At 42.6% G+C, this 22666-nt stretch overlaps 1 protein-coding gene across 10 annotated transcripts in view; it reads left to right on the forward strand.

The window, feature by feature from the left end:
- Positions 1-22666, forward strand: part of LOC130290823 (diacylglycerol kinase eta-like) — a 1161394-nt gene that overhangs the window by 448438 nt on the left and 690290 nt on the right. For all 10 annotated transcript variants that reach the window (XR_008847710.1, XM_056538928.1, XM_056538925.1 and 7 more), the window contains one exon: positions 8337-8439. Coding sequence is in view for 9 of the 10 variants with exons in the window: in XM_056538928.1 (XP_056394903.1) it covers positions 8337-8439 (103 nt within the window). In the remaining variant the exon portion in view is untranslated. The remainder of the gene's footprint in view (positions 1-8336; positions 8440-22666) is intronic.

Raw genomic sequence — 22666 nt, forward strand, 5'->3', positions numbered from 1 at the left:
CCCCACGCACCCCATCCTCAGTCTCATCACCCCATACACCCCACACAACCCATCCTCGGTCTCCTCATCACCCCCATATACCCCATCCTCAGTCTCCTCATCACCCCATACACCCCACGCACCCCATCCTCAGTCTCATCACCCCCATACACCCCACGCACCCCATCTTCAGTCTCATCACCCCATACACCCCACACAACCCATCCTCGGTCTCCTCATCACCCCATACACCCCACGCACCCCATCTTCAGTCTCATCACCCCCATACATCCCACGCACCCCATCTTCAGTCTCATCACCCCATACACCCCACACAACCCATTCTCGGTCTCCTCATCACCCCATACACCCCACGCACCCATCCTCCGTCCCCTCATCATCCCATGCACCCCATCCTCAGTCTCCTCATCACCCCATACACCCCATGCACTCCATCCTCAGTCTCCTCATCACCCCATACACCCCATGCACTCCATCCTCAGTCTCCTCATCACCCTATGCACTCCATCCTCTGTCTCCTCATCACCCCATGCACTCCATCCTCAGTCTCCTCATCACCCCACACACCCCATCCTCAGTCTCCTCATCACCCCATGCACTCCATCCTCAGTCTCCTCATCACCCCACGCACCCCATCCTCAGTCTCCTCATCACCCCATACACCCCACGCACCCCATCCTCAGTCTCATCCCCCCATACACCCCACACAACCCATTCTCAGTCTGATCATCACCCCACGCACCCCATCCTCAGTCTCATCACCCCATACACCCCACACAACCCATCCTCGGTCTCCTCATCACCCCATACACCCCACGCACTCCATCCTCAGTCTCCTCATCACCCCATGCACTCCATCCTCAGTCTCCTCATCACCCCCATACACCCCATGCACTCCATCCTCAGTCTCCTCATCACCCCATACACCCCATGCACTCAATCCTCAGTCTCCTCATCACCCCATGCACTCCATCCTTAGTCTCCTCATCACCGCATACACCCCATGCACTCCATCCTCATCACCCCATACACCCCATGCACTCCATCCTCATCACCCCATACACCTCATGCACTCCATCCTCAGTCTCCTCATCACCCCATGCACTCCATCCTCAGTCTCCTCATCACACCATGCACTCCATCCTCATCACCCCATGCACTCCATCTTCATCACCCCATGCACTCCATCCTCCGTCTCCTCATCACCCCATGCACTCCATCCTCATCACCCCATACACCCCACGCAACCCATCCTCCGTCTCCTTATCTCCCCCATACACCCCACGCACCCCATCCTCAGTCTCATCCCCCCATACACCCCACACAACCCATTCTCAGTCTAATCATCACCCCACGCACCCCATCCTCAGTCTCATCCCCCCATACACCCCACACAACCCATCCTCGGTCTCCTCATCACCCCCATATACCCCATCCTCAGTCTCCTCATCACCCCATACACCCCACGCACCCCATCTTCAGTCTCATCACCCCATACTCCCCACCCAACCCATCCTCGGTCTCCTCATCACCCCATACACCCCACACACCCCATCTTCAGTCTCCTCATCACCCCATACACCCCACGCACCCATCCTCAGTCTCCTCATCACCCCATACACCCCATGCACTCCATCCTCAGTCTCCTCATCACCCCATGCACTCCATCCTCAGTCTCCTCATCACCCCATGCACTCCATCCTCAGTCTCCTCATCACCCCATGCACTCCATCCTCATCACCCCATACACCCCACGTACTCCATCCTCAGTCTCCTCATCACCTCATATACCTTAAGCACCTCATCAGTATTACACAGCTGACACCCCCCCCCAGTCCTTCTCATCAACATTAAACCCCCTAATTACAACACCCCTGACCCCCCTTCTGGTCCTCCTTATCAACACTACGCTCTCCCAGACCGCCAAGCCTCCTTATCATTACACCACTAACCTCTTCAACACCCCTCCTGTCCTCTTTATCATCATTACAATCCCCTCCCCCACCGCCCTGCACCCGACCGTCGCTCTCCTCACCTTATCTGCTCAGCGATGCGGCCGTGTGAAGCGGGAGGGTTTGCTGCTCCAGTCGCTTCTGCCGGGGTCAGAGGCCATGACACGCGACGTCAGGGGCTTGGAACAGACGTGCGTGCCTGCGCGGGGCACGTCTGTTCCCATCAGCCCCTGGCCTGTCCGTCTCGCCCGGCCGGTTTAAAGGTAAATTACTGCTGTCAGCGGCAGGTCCGGGACCTGTTGCTGCAGCATTTAGTATGAAGTACTGGCAGGGGGCCCTGCAGGGGCCCAAACTGTGAGGCCCAGGCTGTGACCTGGGCTACTAGGGGGGCCCCCTAACACGCTGGGCCCCTGTGCAGCTGAACCGGCTGAACAAGTGATATGTCCGCCCCTGTGTCACACACATTACACAGTCCTGCCCTTGTCTCCTCTGTGACCTGCCTGTCAGTCCTGATTCTCAGCTCTCTGCACAGCCCCAACCTCCTCAATGTGTAGACCTCCCCACTGATTATTACACACAGCTTTCCAAGGCTCCTGATCTGCTTAGTACTGAAACATTCTTGGCCATTAAGGAGCCTGGGGAAGCTGTGTGTGGCAGTCAGACCCTATACACACTCATGGCTCTGTAATGATAACAGAGCCTGACTATCACACACAGCTTTCCCAGGCTCCTGAATGGCCAGAAATGTGTCAGTACTAAGCAGATCAAATGCCATTCAGGAGCCTGGGAAAGCTGTGTGAGACATACAGGCTCTGTTATCATTACAGGGCCATAAGGCATTACAGGGCATAACTGTAACACACAGCTTTACCAGGTTCCTTATTATATTGAGCATGCATATGCATGTATCCCTGTACTGAGCATATGCATGTTCCTGACTGTGCTGAGCTTGCATGTGCGTGTCTCTGTAACATAGTAACATAGTTCATAAGGTTGAAAAAAGAGTCCATCAAGTTCAACCTATATCCCTATTGAGTCTCTACTGCTGTATGAGAGTACATGTGTGCCTTACTGTACTGAGCATATCTGTGTCCCTGAGTGTACATGTACATGTCTCTGTACTTAGTATACATTTGTACCTGACTATATTGAGTGTACATGTGTCTCTGTATGAGCGTACATGTGTACCTGACTGTATTGAGTGTGCATTTGTCTCTGTATGAATGTACATGTGTACCTGACTGTACTGAGCGGACGTATATACTTAATTGTACTATGTGTGCATGTGCATGTCTCTGTACTGAGCATAGGTATATACCTGATTGTACTCTACATGCATGTGTATGTGTCTTTTTACTGAGCTTATGGGTGTTACCTGACCTGTATTAAGCACAGGGCTGTTTGAAGGAATTTGGGGGCCCCAAGCAAAATGGACATGGAGGCCCCCCCCCTCCCTTGATGTTCACGTACGTCACGCTCTAGGGCCGGCGTCAGGACGTAGTAACCCCCTAAATTAGGTACAGCAGAGTTCCCCCCACATTAGGTGCAGCAGAGTTCCCCCCACATTAGGTGCAGCAGAGTTCCCCCCACATTAGGTGCCCCGCATTAACCTTTTAGACGCCATGATCAAAGTTGATTGCGGCGTCTAAAACTAAACTAAAATAATTCCGGCAGCTCTGTGGAGTTGATCGGGACCATCACGATAAAACCACGATGTCCCAATCAGCTGAGAAGACGGTGGAAGGACCCTTGACTGCCTCCTCGCTGTCCAATCAGTGATCTGCTGCTCCAGGGAGCTTCAGCAGGCTGGAGCAACAGATCACTGATAACATTGATCAGTGCTATGCTATGGCATAGCATGGATCAGTATATGCAATCAAAAGATTGCATGGTATAGCCCCCTATAAGTGAATAAATTCAGTGTTTAAAAAAAGTTTATAAAAGAGAATTAACCTTCCTAATAAAAGTTTGAATCCCCCCTCCTTTTCCCATTTTTAAAATAAAATTATATAATAAAAATAATCATATGTGGTAAAGCCGCGTGCGTAAATGTCTGAACTATAAAAATATAGGGTTAGCTAAACTGTACAGTCGAGAAAAGTCCCAAAGTCCAAAATTGTGCATTTTTGGTCACTTCATATACCATAAAAAATGTATACTACAGACCACACGCTGCTTCAGGCCTCCGGTGTGCGTCCCCTGCGTCATTGCTATGCGCTGCACAGCACATGATGTCTGTGCGCCGCGCCGTGCAGTGCATAGCAACGACGCAGGGGACGCACACCAGAGGCCTGAAGCAGCGCGGACCCGACCCCGGCAACAGGTAATTATGCAACCGGGGATGGGGGGAGGCAACGGGGCAGCGGCGCTGGCAATGGGTGCCGCTGCCCCTTCTCTCCCCCTGGCTGTCGGCGCCGCTGCCCCATTGCTGGCGCCGCTTCTCTCCCCCTGGCTATCGGCGCCGGCACCGATAGTCAGGGGGAGAGAGCAGGCAGCGGCGCAGATAGCCAGCGGGAGAGAAGCGGCGGCAGCAGGGCTCTAGACCCCAGGAAAGGCAGGGGGAGAGAAGCCGGCAGCGACGGCCTCTCTCCCCCTGCCTTTCCTGGGGGTGTATCGGGGTATACACGCGCACACACACGCACCCTAATTTTACCATGGATATTTGGGTAAAAAACTTTTTTTCACCCAAATATCCTTGGTAAAATGAGGGTGCGTGTTATAGGCCGGTGCGTGGTATACCCCGATAAATACGGTACTTATTTTGGTGCATGTACTTATTATTATTTTTAAGTAGTAAAATAAAATAAAAAACTACATAAATTGGGTATCATTGTAACCATATGGACCTATAGAATAAATATAAGGTATATTTGACTGAAAAGTGGGTAAACTCGGCAAAAACGGAAGCCCCCAAAAGTTTCAAAATGGCGTTTTTTTATTTCACCCCACAAATATTTTTTTTTTTGTTTTGAATTAGATTATATTATAAAACATGTGTTGTGATTACAAAGTTCAATTGGTGGCAGAAAAAACAAGCCCTTATATGGGTCTGTAGGTACAAAATTGAAAGTGTCATAATTTTTAGAAGGGAAGGAGGAAAAAAACGAAAATGCCTCACTCCCCTGGAATTTTTTTTTTTTAATCAACTGGTGCCAGAAAGTTAAACAGATTTGTAAATTACTTCTATTTAAAAATCTTAATCCTTCTTGTACTTATCAGCTTCTATTTGCTTCACAGAATTTCCTTTCTGCCTGACCACAGTGTTCTCTGTTGACATCTCTGTTCATTTTAGGAACTGTCCAGAGTAGGAGCAAATCTCCATAACAAACCTCTCCTGCTCCAGACAGTTCCTAAAAATGGACAGAGCTGTCAGCAGAGAGCACTGTGGTCAGACTGAAAAGGAAATTCAAAAAGAAAATAACTTCCTGTGGAGCAAATAGAAGCTGATAAGAGCTAGAAGGATTAAGATTTTTAAATAGAAGTAATTTACAAATCTGTTTATCTTTCAGGCACCAGTTGATTAAAAAAAAAAAAAAGTTTTCCAGGGGATAACCCCTTTAAGGCCAAAATGGGCTGAGTCCTTAAAGGGTTAAGATAAAATATGTTGGGGTAAGATGCTTCATTTGGCATATGTTTGACTTCCTGGTCACCACAATCTACCTTCCGAGCTGAACATTTAAGTTCTTTGAAGGGGAAGAGGGGAGGTAAGCAGCTGCCAAAGAGCTCTGACAGAATCAGAAGGTTTCCATTCACATTATAATGTCGGTTGGTGCTGCTGAAATCCGCGGGTGTTGTCCAACTTTTTACTTATGCGCATGGGTTTTTACAGCCATTCTTATAGAAGGGGGAACCAAGGGTGGGAATTCTCTCAATGCCTTCCTTAAAGGGGTACTCCGGCCCTAGACATCTTATCCCCTATCCTTTGGATAGGGGATAAGATGTCTGATTGCAGGGGTCACCCGCAATCTCTCCTGCAGCACCCACTTGTCATCAGCCTCACAGAGCCAAGATCGCTCCCTGTCTGATGACTCACGATACAAGGGCTGGAGTATCGGGATATCACGGCTCTGCCCCCTCGTGACTTCACGCCAGGCCCCCTCAATGCAAGTCTTTGGGAGAGGGCGTGGAGGCCGTTACGCTCCTCCCATAGGCTTGCATTGAGGGGGTGGGGCGTAACGTCACAAGGGGCAGAGCCATGATGTCACGATACTTCAGCCCTGTATCGTGAGTCATCAGACATGGAGCGATCTTTGCTCTGTGAGGCTGATGACAAGAGGGTGCTGCAGGAGAGATTGCAGGGGTTCCAAGTGGCGGGACCCCTGCGATCAAACATCTTATCCCCTATCCTTTGGATAGGGGATAAAAGGTCTAGGGCCGGAGTACCCCTTTAACCCCTTAAGGACTCAGCCCATTTTCACCTTAAGGATGCAGCCAATTTTATTTTTGCGTTTTTGTTTTTTCCTCCTCCCCTTCTCAAATTCATAACTGTTTTATATTTCCACTCCCAGACCCATATGAGGGCTTGTTTTTTGCGTGACCAGTTGTACTTTGTAATGACCTCACTCATTTTACCCTTAAATTTATGGTAAACCCCCCCAAAAAAAATTTGTGTAAGGAAATGTAAACAAAAATCATAATTTTGCAAATTTGGGGGGCTTTGTCTTTGCGGTGTACACTTTACGGTAAAAAATACATGTTTTCTTTATTCTCTGGGTCAATACAATTGAAATGATACCCATGGTTACATACTTTTCTATTATTGTACTGGTTTTAAAAAACTCAAACTTTTTTTTACAAAATCAGTATGTTTAAATTTGCCCTATTTTTACCACCTCTAACTTTCTTATTTTACCTTATTCAGGGATTTGTGAGAGCTAATTTTTTTTGCGCCATGATCTGTAGTTTGTTTTGTACCAGATTTGCATTTATGTGACTTTTTAATCACTTTTTGTTAAATCTTTTAGCAGTTTGATGTGACAGAAAAGCAGAAATGTTTGCCTTTTTTTTTTTACAAATTATACCGTTCGCCGTAGGGGATCATTAACATTATATTTTTATAGTCAATGTAGTAGAAGCGAAGAAGCCTGGCACTAGTAGTATAAAGCTGGAGAGGTATGTATATGTTCCTGTAAAATGTGGAAAGGGCGTAGGAAGCAATGTGCCTGCTGCGGGTGGTGCTCACACTGTGCGGTACAGTCCATATGGAAATGACAAAAGAAGAAAGATGAATAGGAGCAACTCACCCAAGACCCGAGAGGCGGTAGCAAAATCTTTACTTTATTGCATATCGTGCAGACATAGATGCAAGCCACGGGGGGCAGATGTCACAGTGGGGGAGTAGCAGACAACGGCGGGCCACGGTCCGTATCGTGCTATCAAACCACTTCGTCAGGCCCCTGCCGCGTCTTTGATAGCACGATACGGACCGTGGCCCGCCGTTGTCTGCTACTCCCCCACTGTGACATCTGCCCCCCGTGGCTTGCATCTATGTCTGCACGATATGCAATAAAGTAAAGATTTTGCTACCGCCTCTCGGGTCTTGGGTGAGTTTCTCCTATTCATCTTTCTTCTTTTGTCATTTTTATTATATTTTTATAGTTTGGACATTTACGCATGCAATGATACCAAATATGTCTATTATTTATTGTTTTTTTTATGCTTTTATGTGTTAATATGGGGAAAAAAGGGTGATTAAAAATTTTATTGGGGGAGGTGATTTTTTACATTTTTCTAACTTTTTTTAAAAACTTTTTTCCATTTATTTTTATACTTTTTAGTCCCCATAGGGGACTATTTATAGCAATCATTAGATTGCTTATACTGTTCAGTGCTATGCATAGGGCACAGCAAAGATCAGTATTATCGGCAATCTTCTGCTCTGGTCTACTGGAAGGCAGATCAGTGCAGAAGACACCGGGAGATGGACAGAGGCAGGTGAGGGGACCTCCGTCCATCATCTTGGCTGATCTGATCCCCGCAGCAGTGCCGCGGGCGATCAGATCAGCCATTATAAGTGCCGCACTGACACAGATGCTGTGATCTGTATTGATCATGGCACCTGAGGGGTTAATGGCAGACATTAGCGCGATCGCTGATGTCCATCATTACCGGCAGGTCCGCAGCTGCTGACAGCCACCAGAACCCGCTGGGAATGAAGTGAGCGCATCTCCTGCGCTCGTATCACAGCTACGCAGTAAATCTATGGCGCTGTGCGCTAAGAGGTGCTATGCAGTGCCGTACATTTACGGCGCATGTCCTTAAGGGGTTAAGCCTTGCTTGTATGCCTTATTTGCAACACTATTTGGTGTAGAGTATTATTATTGGAATTATCTATTTAATTTAAATATTTTAGCCTCATTTCAGGTATTTGTATCTTTTTTTTAGGTGCATAGCTCATGTAAGGAGCAACTAGGCAAAGTATGTCCACTTGGAGCTTGCAGAGTCTCAATAGTTCCTCCAACTGCACTAAATAGCCTTGATTCAGATGGTAAGTACACAGTGCATATCCTGCAACTTTTCCTTTGATATTTTATTAAATAGAAAACAGAAGGTTGTTATTAACTAGAATAGCAGTATATGCCCTTGTTCTTATAAATGTATATGTATTCATGATCTTAGAATTAGCTTAAAGAGAATGGCTCATTAATCAGTATCTGCCCCCTCAAAATAACTCAACACACAGCCATTAAAGGGGTACTCCGGTGGAAAACTTTTTTTTTATCAACTGGTGCCAGAAAGTTAAACAGATTTGTAAATTACTTCTATTAAAAAATCTTAATCCTTCCAGTAGTTATTAGCTGCCGAATACTACAGAAGAAATTATTTTCTTTTTGGACCAGAGAGCTCTCTGCTGAATCACGAGCACAGTGCTCTCTACTAAAATCTCTGTCCATTTTAAGAACTGTCCAGATTAGGAGAAAATCCCCATAGCAAACATATGCTGCTCTGGACAGTTCCTAAAACGGACAGAGATGTCAGCAGAGAGTAATGTGTTCCAAAAAGAAAAGAATTTCCTCTGTAGTATTCAGCAGCTTATACGTACTGGAATGATTAAGATTTTTTAATAGAAGTCATTTACAAATCTGTTTAACTTTCTGGCACCAGTTGATTAAAAAAAAAAAAAAAAAAAGTTTTCCACTGGAGTACCCCTTTAATGTCCAAACCTTGGCAACAAAAGAGAGAACACCCATAAAGGGGTACTACCGTGCTGACAACTTATCCCCTATCTAAAGGACAGGGGATAAGTTGCCTGATCGCACGGGGTCCCGCCGCTGGGGACACCCGCGATCTCGCACGCAGCACCCCGCTCTCATCAGGCCCCGGAGCAAAAATCGCTGCCGATCCGGAGCGGATGTTCGCTTTTAGGCCTGATGAGAGTGGGGTGCTGCGTGCGAGATCGCGGGGGTCCCCAGCGGTGGGACCCCGTGCGATCAGGCAACTTATCCCCTATCCTTTAGATAGGGGATAAGTTGTCAGCATCGTAGCACCCCTTTAAGTGCAAATGCCCAAATTGGGCCTAATTAGCCATTTTTCATCACAATGGCATGTGACTTGTTACTGTTACAAGAGCTCAGGTGTGACTAGAGAGCAGGTGTCTTAAATTTGGTGATCTCAAATTCTCTAATACTGATCACTTGGGGGGAGATTTATTAAAACCTGTCCAGAGGAAAAATTGCTGAGTTGCCCATAACAACCAATCAGATTGCTTCTTTAATTTTTAGAGGCCTTTTCAGAAAAGAATGAAGTGCTCTGATTGGTTGTTGTGAGCAACTCAGCAACTTTTCCTCTAGACAGGTTTTGATAAATCTTCATGGCACCTCATGGCAAAGGACTCTCTGAGTATCTGGTAAAGGCAATTGTTGCTCTATCATAATGGCCCAGGCTATAAGAAGATTGCAGAGACTCTAAAACTGTACAACACATTAGCAATGGGTGGCTCAGCCAGCAAATAGCTCGGGGTACTATTGGACGCATACCACAGAAATGTCAACAAGAAAAACAGAAACATACTGAAGACAATGCACACCTAAATAATGCAAAATAATATAAAGTTTATTGAGAAACATCACATCTAAAATAGTGTTGAGCGGCATAAGTCATATTTGAATTCGCGATATTTCGCGAATATATGGACGAATATTCGTCATATATTCGCTAAATTCGCATATTCGTAATATTTGCGTTTTATTTTCGCATATGCGAAAATTTGCATGTGCGAAAATTAGCATATACAAATATTAGCATGAGCGAAAATTCGCATATACGAAAATTTGCGCGCCAGTCTCACACAGTAGTATTAGAGCCTTCTTCACACTACACAAGCTGGAAGCAGAGAGGGGGGATCACTGTGATGTGTACTGTGAAAAAAAACGAATATTGGTAATTACGAATATATAGTGCTATATTCGCGAATATTTGCGAATTCGTGAATATGCGATATTCACGAATAAAATTCGCATTGCGAATATTTGCAAGCAACACTAATCTAAAAACACTTAAAAAGCTCCAGAAGGGAGTTTACCTACAAAAGAGGACAGATATGGGTCACTGTGTGGACACTCCATACATGATAATTAAATAGTAACTACAATACCTCCAAAAAAGCAGTACTGTTTCCAAGAATGTATTCACTATAGTATACAGTATAATATTATCACAAATGACATATGAATAAAGTGAATATAAAAAATATAATTCTCTCAGCTCCCCTCCTCCACGGTCTGCAAGGACTCGAGCCCAGCCCGGCTTGGTACTTGTAAGTAAATGAAGAAAGGGTAGTCCAGCAATACCTTTAAAATGTAGATCCTTTATTGAGCTTTTCTTTAAAATGCAGAGCACACACCATCCACCTTCACCTAGTCAGCAAACCTCTCCTATGGACGCGTTTCAAAGGCATGCGCGTTCTTGATCACTACACCACCTGTGTGTTCCTCACCTCCTAAATAGTAAGTTCAGGAGGGAGGAGCACTTGCTTGAAGAAGACTTGTATGAAAACACCCTTTGTGTTCTTTAAAACTTCACCCCAAAACAGGTTAACTTTAAAACATACTATTGCATGAAATATTGTTGCCTTTATCCATTTATGTCATATACAATTAGGAACCGTTATGTTGAATGTATCCTAAACTGACAGTGGAATCGGCAATAAACGCATCATGTGTACAGCTTCCAAGGTTTCAACACAATTTCACTGTGCAATTCTTTGTAGTAAGATTCACGTGAGATGCTGTGTTCACATGATGGTTTAGACCATGTTACAAGTGCTGTTTCTTGCTGAAACAAAATGAGCAACTTAGAACATATAATACGAAAATGAATTCTAAAAGTGCAACATTAGTTCTTTCCGTATGTTCAGACCGTGCGGCATTCTGGTGCGCAGGGTGAACTGCCAGAAGGCTTCACGACTTAACAATTTTCTTTGTATGTCACCACCCCTCATGGGCTTCTTTACCCTCTCAATGCCATATGCCACAAAATTCTTTATGCTACCATTGTGAACCTGTACAAAATGTAAGGATGCACCCGACTTGTTCCTGTTACTTTCAGTTTTGACAGCTAAGTGTTCACGGATTCTGACCTTTAATGAACGTGAAGTGCATCCCACATATCTCAGGCTACAAGCGGTGCATTCAATTATGTACACGACATTTGTCACAATTAATGTATTGTTTAATGCTGTGTCTCTGATTTTCTGTATTACCAACGAAATCTTTGCACACTTTAGCAACGTGACATAATTTGCAGCGGTTGGCTCCACATTTGAAGAAACCTTTGTTTCTCAGCCACGTGTTTACACCCTGCGTTTCTGAGACAACTACACTGGGTGACAAACTATCTTTCAAGGTACAAGCCTTTTTGGACACTACTGCCACCCCCTGTGCCAGGAGACCTGCCAATATTTCATCATCTTTTAAGAGGTACAGATGTTTGTTGATTAGATCTCTGATGTGTTTGAAGTGTGGATTATATGTAATTGCCAGTACTGGTTTCTGTGTTCTATTGTATTTTTGTTCATTTGTGTTATGCTTTTTTGTTTTTTTTGTGGTTTGTCACCAAATCTTCTCTGCTTTTATTTTGGACGATATTCATTGCTCTGTTAAATTGTTTGTGACTGTAGCCCCTTTTTAGCAATCTGCTCTCCAATTGTTTTGCCTCTTCCAAAAATGTGGAGTGTGATGTACAGTTACGCTTTAACCTAGTCAGCTCTCCAACTGGAATGGCTCTTATGGTTTGTATGGGATGATTGCTATTGGCCCGTAAGATTGTGTTTCCTGATATTGGTTTTCGGTATGTGGAACTTTGTATTGTTTGTCCTGGTATGCCTGTTAGTTGAAGATCTAAAAAGTTGACTGTAACTGGGTCTACATGTTGAGTGAACTTCAAATTAAACTGGTTGTCATTTAAATATTCCATGTACAGTGGTATGGAAGACATATCCCCTCTCCAAATAAGGAGAAGATCATCTATGAATCTTCCATACCACTGTACGTTGGGGGGGGGGGGGGGGGGGGGCAAACGGATTGTGGCTGGAAAAAATGGTGATCTCCTCCCAAAAAGACATTGTGAGGTTTGCCAAAGAGGGGGAGTGTCTGGCCCCCATTGACACCCCACTACGCTGAATGAAGAACTGACTGTCAAAACTGAAAAAAATTGTGTGACATCAAAAACCATGTGACTTGTTTGATAAACTCACGTAGATCATTGGTGTAATTGCTGTGATTGTCTAGGTGGTGTTCCAGAGCTTGCATGGCTACTGGCCAGGGTATACAAGTGTATAACGATACAACGTCACAGGTAAGCCAGCACCAGCCAGACTGCCACCGCAAACCACCTAAATTGCACAAAACATCCCTGGAATCCTGCAGGTATCCTGGCACCTGGCAGACAAGTGGCTGGAGCATTTGATCTAGCCAGAGAGATAATCTCTCTAGTAAGGAACCCCGGCTGGACACTATCGGACGCATAGGGGGTGGTAATACCCCTTTGTGCGTTTTGGGTAGAGTATATAAAATGGGCATGACCGGATTGTCACCCAATAGATACTCTTTTTCTCTTTCTGTAAGCACATGTAGGGTAACCCCCTCATTCAACAGGGTACACAATTCACAAGTAAATTTTTCAGTTGGATCTGCACCAAGTTTGGCATACACCTGTTCATCACCTAGCATCTCATGTATTTGTGCTATGTAATCTTTTTTATTCATCACAGTTGCCATGTCTCCCTTATCTGACATGCAAATTACTATTGATTTGTCCTCTTGGAGGTCTTTGAATGCCAATCTTTGTGCTTTATTTAAGTTATTGTACTTATGATTATTCATATTCTGTGCTGTAAATAGATCCGTAAGTCCCCTTTCAATGGCTTCTTGGAATTTGTCCATTCCCTCCGTTCTCGCCTGTACCAGATAAAAATAAGGATTTTTTATTTTATGATATTTGTTTCTCTCAATGTCCCTGGCTTGCTCTTCATTTTCCATATCGAGGTCCTCAAGTGCTTTTAATGCCAGCTGTTCAAGAAACATCAATGTAGAGTATCAGTTGTTGATTTGTTGGTCCTGTACAGTGTTTGGTTCTTCTTGTGTATTGAAAAAATGTCGTTTGACTGTTAAATTCCTGACAAATTTATTTATTTCTGTCAGAGTATGGAAAATGTCCAGATTATTGGTTGGTGCAAAGTTCAAACCAAGGGTTAACACCTCAATTTGTTCTGGACTTAACTCTTTTGATGATAGGTTTAAGACGCTGCTTTTTTCATCCTGCTCTGGGTCTGCAGCGTTTGCACTGCGTTTTCTTCCTCTATGTTTTCGTCCGGCCCTTCTGTTTTTTTTTTTGCTCCTTTGCCCTTCCAGTTTTTTTGGTTTACGTTGGTAAGAGGTGTTTCTTTTATGTTGTGATGTTGAGCCCTCTGAGCCTTTACTGTCTGCATCATCAGCATCTACTTCTGTGGAGCTGAAGGTAACTTTAGGATGGCTACTAGGTTTTTTCCTATATCCACTTTTTTTCAAAATGCATTTTGGGACATTTTCATTTCTTTCCCATTTATGCCAATCATAGACTTGATTTAAAGTGTAATCCTTTGTGTCTCTCTTGTATTTTACTTTTTTGTTTCCATGATATAATTTTCCAATTTCTCCACTCTGTCATTAATCTTTTCCAAAAATGAGTCATAATCCGGTAAGTCTTTGTATTTTTCTACTTCTTCTTTTGTTTTATCAATGTCAATTTTCAAACTGTCCAGTTTTTTTTATTTCATATTTTGTGATAACATTGATGAGGGTTTTAGAACATATTGTAAGTGCTTGGTTCCACTCTTGTAACATCTCATCACAGTAGATTGTGGTTGGGATTTTTTTCACTCTCAGTCCTTTCGGTATCATTTCTTGACTTAAATAGTTACTTAAAGTTGCTTGATTCCACCATATTCTAGTCTCCTGTGTGAGCAGTTTTTCTAAATCATGCAATAGTACTTTAAAATTCAACTCCGTTTGCTCCTGCTGTGCAGACGAAGAAAATAATTCAGCAGCTTTTTCTGCGTTTCTTTTGCTGTCACGTCGCCATATGTAGCAGTTTGCAATCTCTGCCTTGTTGGCTAGCAACTGAGAGGTGAATGGTAGAGTGTTTGTACTGACGTCTTTGGTGAGGTGTGTGGTGCTCTGGTGTGTAAACAGTTAAATGTGAGCATGGTCTTCAGAGGGAGCACAGAAAGTCAGCCAGAATGCACGACAAGTGAATATAAAAAATATAATTCTCTCAGCTCACCTTCTCCACGGTCTGCAAGGACTCGAGCCCGGCTTGGTACTTGTAAGTAAACTAAGAAAGGGTAGTCCAGACTACCCTTTCTTCATTTACTTACAAGTACCAAGCCGGGCTCGAGTCCTTGCAGACCGTGGAGAAGGTGAGCTGAGAGAATTATATTTTTTATATTCACTTGTCGTGCATTCTGGCTGACTTTCTGTGCTCCCTCTGAAGACCATGCTCACATTTAACTGTTTACACACCAGAGCACCACACACCTCACCAAAGACGTCAGTACAAACACTCTACCATTCACCTCTCAGTTGCTAGCCAACAAGGCAGAGATTGCAAACTGCTACATATGGCGACGTGACAGCAAAAGAAACGCAGAAAAAGCTGCTGAATTATTTTCTTCGTCTGCACAGCAGGAGCAAACGGAGTTGAATTTTAAAGTACTATTGCATGATTTAGAAAAACTGCTCACACAGGAGACTAGAATATGGTGGAATCAAGCAACTTTAAGTAACTATTTAAGTCAAGAAATGATACCGAGAGGACTGAGAGTGAAAAAAATCCCAACCACAATCTACTGTGATGAGATGTTACAAGAGTGGAACCAAGCACTTACAATATGTTCTAAAACCATCATCAATGTTATCAGAAAATATGAAATAAAAAAACTGGACAGTTTGAAAATTGACATTGATAAAACAAAAGAAGAAGTAGAAAAATACAAAGACTTACCGGATTATGTATCATTTTTGGAAAAGATTAATGACAGAGTAGAGAAAATGGGAAATTATATCATGGAAACAAAAAAAGTAAAATACAAGAGAGACACAAAGGATTACACTTTAAATCAAGTCTATGATTGGCAGGAATGGGAAAGAAATGAAAATGTCCCAAAATCTATTTTGAAAAAAGTGGATATAGGAAAAAACCTTGTAGCCATCCTAAAGTTACCTTCAGCTCCACAGAAGTAGATACTGATGATGCAGATAGTACAGGCTCAGAGGGCTCAACATCACAACATAAAAGAAACACTGTACAGGATCAACAAATCAACAACTCATACTCTACATTGATGTTTCCTGAACAGCTGGCATTAAAAGCACTTGAGGACCTCGATATAGAAAATGAAGAGCAAGCCAGGGACATTGAGAGAAACAAATATCATAAAATAAAAAATCCTTATTTTTATCCGGTACAGGCGAGAACGGAGGGAATGGACAAATTCCAAGAAGCCATTGAAAGGCGACTTACGGATCTATTTACAGCACAGAATATGAATAATCATAAGTACAATAACTTAAATAAAGCACAAAGATTGGCATTCAAAGACCTCCAAGAGGACAAATCAATAGTAATTTGCATGTCAGAAAAGGGAGGCATGGCAACTGTGATGAATAAAAAAGATTACATAGCACAAATATATGAGATGCTAGGTGATGAACAGGTGTATGCCAAACTTGGTGCAGATCCAACTGAAAAATTTACTCGTGAATTATGTACCCTGTTGAATGAGGGGGTTGCCCTACATTTGCTTACAGAAAGAGAAAAAGAGTATCTATTGGGTGACAATCCGGTCATGCCCATTTTATATACTCTACCCAAAACGCACAAAGGGGTATTACCACCCCCTATGCGTCCGATAGTGTCCAGCCGGGGTTCCTTACTAGAGAGATTATCTCTCTGGCTAGATCAAATGCTCCAGCCACTTGTCCGCCGGGTGCGAGGATACCTGCAGGATTCCAGGGATGTGTTGTGCAATTTAGGTGGTTTGCGGTGGCAGTCTGGCTGGTGCTGGCTTACCTGTGACATTGTATCATTATACACTTGTATACCCTCGCCAGTAGCCATGCAAGCTCTGGAACACCACCTAGACAATCACAGCAATTACACCAATGATCTACGTGAGTTTATCAAACAAGTCACATGGTTTTTGATGTCACACAATTTTTTCAGTTTTGACAGTCAGTTCTTCATTCAGCGTAGTGGGGTGTCAATGGGGCCAGACACTCCCCCTCTTTGGCAAACCTCACAATATCTTTTTGGGAGGAGATCACCATTTTTTCCAGCCACAATCAGTTTGCCCCCCACGTATAGTGGTATGGAAGATTCATAGATGATCTTCACCTTATTTGGAGAGGGGATATGTCTTCCATACCACTGTACATGGAATATTTAAATGACAACCAGTTTAATTTGAAGTTCACTCAACATGTAGACCCAGTTACAGTCAACTTTTTAGATCTTCAACTTACAGGCATACCAGGACAAACTATACAAAGTTCCACATACCAAAAACCAATATCAGGAAACACAATCTTACGGGTCAATAGCAATCATCCCATACAAACCATAAGAGCCATTCCAGTTGGAGAGCTGACTAGGTTAAAGCGTAACTGTACATCACACTCCACATTTTTGGAAGAGGCAAAACAATTGGAGAGCAGATTGCTAAAAAGGGGCTACAGTCACAAACAATTTAACAGCGCAATGAATATCGTCCAAAATAAAAGCAGAGATTTGGTGACAAACAACAAAAAAAACTAAAAAGCATAACACAAATGAACAAAAATACAATAGAACACAGAAACCAGTACTGGCAATTACATATAATCCACACTTCAAACACATCAGAGATCTAATCAACAAACATCTGTACCTCTTGAAAGATGATGAAATATTGGCAGGTCTCCTGGCACAGGGGGTGGCAGTAGTGTCCAAAAAGGCTTGTACCTTGAAAGATAGTTTGTCACCCAGTGTAGTTGTCTCAGAAACGCAGGGTGTAAACACGTGGCTGAGAAACAAAGGTTTCTTCAAATGTGGAGCCAACCGCTGCAAATTATGTCACGTTGCTAAAGTGTGCAAATATTTCGTTGGTAATACAGAAAATCAGAGACACAGCATTAAACAATACATTAATTGTGACAAATGTTGTGTACATAATTGAATGCACCGCTTGTAGCCTGAGATATGTGGGATGCACTTCACGTTCATTAAAGGTCAGAATCCGTGAACACTTATATGACGCTGTCAAAACTGAAAGTAACAGGAACAAGTCGGGTGCATCCTTACATTTTGCACAGGTTCACAATGGTAGCATAAAGAATTTTGTGGCATATGACATTGAGAGGGTAAAGAAGCCCATGAGGGGTGGTGACATACAAAGAAAATTGTTCAGTCATGAAGCCTTCTGGCAGTTCACCCTGCGCACCAGAATGCCGCACGGTCTGAACATACAGAAAGAACTAATGAACTAAATTAGAATTCATTTTCGTATTATATGTTCTAAGTTGCTCATTTTGTTTCAGCAAGAAACAGCACTTGTAACATGGTCTAAACCATCATGTGAACACAGCATCTCACGTGAATCTTACTACAAAGAATTGCACAGTGAAATTGTGTTGAAACATTGGAAGCTGTACACATGATGCGTTTATTGCCGATTCCACTGTCAGTTTAGGATACATTCAACATAACGGTTCCTAATTGTATATGACATAAATGGATAAAGGCAACAATATTTCATGCAATAGTATGTTTTAAAGTTAACCTGTTTTTGGGTGAAGTTTTAAAGAACACAAAGGGTGTCTTCATACAAGTCTTCTTGAAGCAAGTGCTCCTCCCTCCTGAACTTACTATTTAGGAGGTGAGGAACACACAGGTGGTGTAGTGATCAAGAACGCGCATGCCTTCGAAACGCGTCCATAGGAGAGGTTTGCTGACTAGGTGAAGGTGGATGGTCTGTGCTCTGCATTTTAAAGAAAAGCTCAATAAAGGATCTACATTTTAAAGGTATTGCTGGACTACCCTTTCTTCATTTACTTATATGACTAAAGTGCATAGTGCAAAAAACATGGTGAACAAAAAAAATGCATGAATAGAAACAGTAAAGCCATGTTCACACATTGGAATTTCTGTGCGGAAATTAATTCTGCAGGGACATTCCACTGCAGCAGAGTCCCATTGATTTCAATGGGATTCTGCTGCACTGTGCACATGGCAGAATTTCTGTGGCAGAATACTGCATTCCATCTATGAGACAGCCCATTTCTGAGAGGTCCTAACACCGGCATGCTTTGCTGGTGCTCTGCTGTTGGTGGAATGTCTGCACAGAAATTTCCCATTAAAACATTTCTTCGTCTGAACATAGCCTTAATAGAATGGAACTGAACAAACAGTAGAGTATTAGATACTTACCAATGCTGGGTACTAATTAATTAAATAGGAGGATAAAGAAGAGGATGACCAGGTATAAGTAGTGGGTCCACTGAAGCCCCATGTGTTCTGTTGCAGAGATGCAGAGATTCCTCGGGCGCTGTAGCGTCATTGAAGTAAGAGCTCTTTAAGGGTTACTCCAGTTTAAAATCAACTGGTGCCAGAAAGTTAAACATATTTGTTAATTACACCTATTTAAAAATCTTAACCCTTCCAGTACTTATCAGCTGCTGTATGTTCCAGAGGTTTTTCTTTTAGTCTTGAATTTCTTTTTTGTCTGAACACAGTGATCTCTGCTGAAACCTCTGTTCCTGTTAGGAACTCTCTGGAGCAGGAGGAAATCCCCAAAGCAAAGGCTGAGTTCACACCACGTTTTTCAAATAGGGTTAACGTATACGTTTTTTCCGCTAAAAAACTTATGGAAAAAAACGGATGCAACCTTATACAACCGTATGACTCCAAATTAAAACGTATACGGTTTTTCCCCGTACGGTTCTATCCGTTTGCATCAGTTTTTGCCAACGGTTTTGCTATTTTGTTGGAATTAGTTTTCCAGCAATTTAATAAAGTTACTATTGTTCTATTGAAATTCCAATCTGCGCATGTGTGCAACCGTATGCAACCGTATGTAAAATCGTGTGCAACCGTATTCTGAAATTCTGTGTACGGTTTTCATAGACAACAATGTTAAAAGAACCGCATACGGTTCGCATACGGTTTTCCAACCGGAGGCAAAAACGTGGTCGACAGCGTTTTTGCCTACGGTTGAAAAATCGGCAAAACCGTATCTGAGGCAAAACGTATGCAACCGTACACAACATTTGGAATACGGTTTAGAATGCATTCTCTATGCATACGGTTTCGGATACGTTTTTTTGCGGAAAACCGTATACGGTTACTGTATTTGAAAAACGTGGTGTGAACCCAGCCAAACCTATCCTGCTCTGGAAAGTTCATGTGGTCAGACAGAAAATAAATTCAAAATGAAAAGAACTTCCTCTGGAGCATACAGCATCTGATAAGGACTGAAAGGGATAAGATTTTTAAATAGGAGTAATTTACAAATCTGTTTAACTTTCTTGCACCACCTGATTTTAACCTCTTGGGGACACAGGGTGTACCTGTGAGAAAAAAAAAATAAAAAGTTATAGGGGTCAGAAGAGGACATTTTTAAACATTAAAATTTTTGTGCATGAAATTAGGATTTTTTCCAGAAGTAAGACAAAAGCAAACCTATATAAGTAGGGTATCATTTTAATCGTATGGACCTACAGAATAAAGATAAGGTGTCATTTTTAACGAAAAATTTACTGCGTAGAAACGGAAGCCCCCAAAATTTACAAAATTGTGTTGCTTTTCTTTTTTCAATTTTGTTGCACATTGATTTTTTTTTTTTGTTTCACCATAGATTTTAGGGTAAAACAACTGATGTCATTACAAAGTAGAATTGGTGGCACAAAAAAAAAGCCATCGTATGGGTCTGTAGGGGCAAAATTGAAAGGGTTATTATTTTTAAAAGGTGAGGAGGAAAAAGAAGAAAGTGCAAAAACTGAAAAACCCTGAGTCCCCAAGGGGTTAAAAAATTTTTTTCCACCAGAGTACCCCTTTAAAGCAGTGTTAAAAAATAATGGTGGCCAGACAAAATATTTACACTTAGGGCCTAATTTGCACATCTCCACTTTTTGGGTGTACTTACTTTTGTTGCCAAGATTTAGCCATAAAAGTCTATGCCAAAAATGTCTCAGTTATTTTGAGTTCACAGCGAAAATTCAGCACTGTTATACAGGCTGTGCCCTCACTACTTTACATTGTAGCAAAGTGTCATTTCTTTAGTGTTAGAGGAATTTGTAGGCCACAATTGTAGTGCTCACTAGTGTTGCTCGCGAATATTCGCAATGCAAATTTTATTCGCGAATATCGAATATTCGCGAATTCGCGAATATAGCACTATATATTCGTAATCACGAATATTCTTTTTTTATTTTTTATTTTTTTGTGAAATTTTTTTTTTCACAGTACACATCACAGTGATCATCCCTCTCTGCTTCCAGCTTGTGCGGTGTAAAGAAGGCTCTAATACTACTGTGCTAATTTTCGCATATGCGAATTTTTGCTTATGCTAATCTTGTATATGCTAATTTTCGCATATGTTAATTTTCGTATTCGCGAATTTTCGCTCATGCGAAAATAAAACGCGAATATTACGAATATGCGAATATTCGCGAATATATGACGAATATTCGTCCATATATTCGCGAATATTCGCGAATTCGAATATGGCCTATGCCGCTCAACACTAGTGCTCACAGTCTGCTCACCTGATCGGGTTGTGTATTGGACACAACCGCAATATCAGCATAAATATAGGTGGTGCAGCTCCCGGGATCGGCGATGAGGCAGCTCAGCCAAACAGCATACAGTAGATCCAAAGGAGGGCAGGGTCGTCAGCGCAAACCACCAGGGAAATGGAGATATCCAAAGCTTTATTTGCTACACATAACAAGTTTCGAGGCGTTAGAGCCTCTTGGTCAGATATACAGGCTTGATGTATAACATGGACAGTATACAAACATTTATACAGGTGTTTTGGCACTAAATCCCACTGGGCGTTACATAAAAAAACAGGTAGACATCATGAAACAACAAACGGCAAAATATAGGTAAATAAAGAAAAATTATAATAAAATATACACAACAATAATGCTAGGGTATCCCCAGCTGGATAAAAACATTATTATGAATAAGATCATGGTAATAACAGTGTGTACAGAGTGGGGATGAAGGAGCGCATGCCATGAGTTCAGTGAATGATGCAATAGCTGTGCTGATCGGCACGGGACCGGAGCGGGATGTAGTGTGCATGTGCTAACTGCACAAGATACTAGTGATGACTAGTAAGCTGTGCAGGGCGCGCAGCACACAGCAAAAGGTTGCGGCACGCTAGTGTTGGTGCTATAGAGTGGCACAAGCTAGTTAAAATGATATGGGGTCAAAATGTGATATACAAATACAATATAGGGTAATGTAATGTAAGTAGAAGGGAAAAAAAACAAAGGAACATGTAAGATGTAAGTTAAATGGGTAAAGGGAATGAATAGACCAGGAGGGAAATGTGATAGTACAGAATGGGCAGACTGAGGGCATACAAAATGAAGGTAAGCTAATGATGGAAAACTATACATAGTAGTAGGTTTGGGCAATCATACCAGGATAGGAGAAAATTTAAGATGTGAATAATTATTAGGAAAAATGTATTGACAGTAGGGACTCACTCAGATATAAAGGGATAGAGTGGCGAGTACACATAGAGGCTAAGAAATGAGGGTCTAGGGATAATACGACTGATTGTCTCAACTATTACAGAGAAGGCTAGAGGATAAAACAGCTTATTGACTATTAAAACCAAGGTGGATAAACCAATAAAATAAGGACTGGACTATGATGGACAGAATAGTAAGATGGTATAAGACCAGGTACAAGAATAGGGAGGGTAAATGTAGTACTGGATACTAGAATTGGTGGACTGAAAAACTGGCACGATGGGGAGAGCGGGTTGGGCAGGGCATGGGATTTGATAGGATAGGGTGTAGAGGTTCTTTAGCGGATGATGTCAGCCACTTCAAGTCCAGAGGGGTTAAAGCAATAAATTTTTTAGATCCAATAGGATTCTCTATGTTGAAGCCTATTGAATTTATTATGAATACTCATTGGAATATGTTCGATGGCTGTGAGCTTGAGTACGGAGAAGTCCTTTG

The sequence above is a fragment of the Hyla sarda genome, chromosome 9, assembly GCF_029499605.1.
Source record: "Hyla sarda isolate aHylSar1 chromosome 9, aHylSar1.hap1, whole genome shotgun sequence".
Taxonomy (NCBI): Eukaryota; Metazoa; Chordata; class Amphibia; order Anura; family Hylidae; genus Hyla; species Hyla sarda.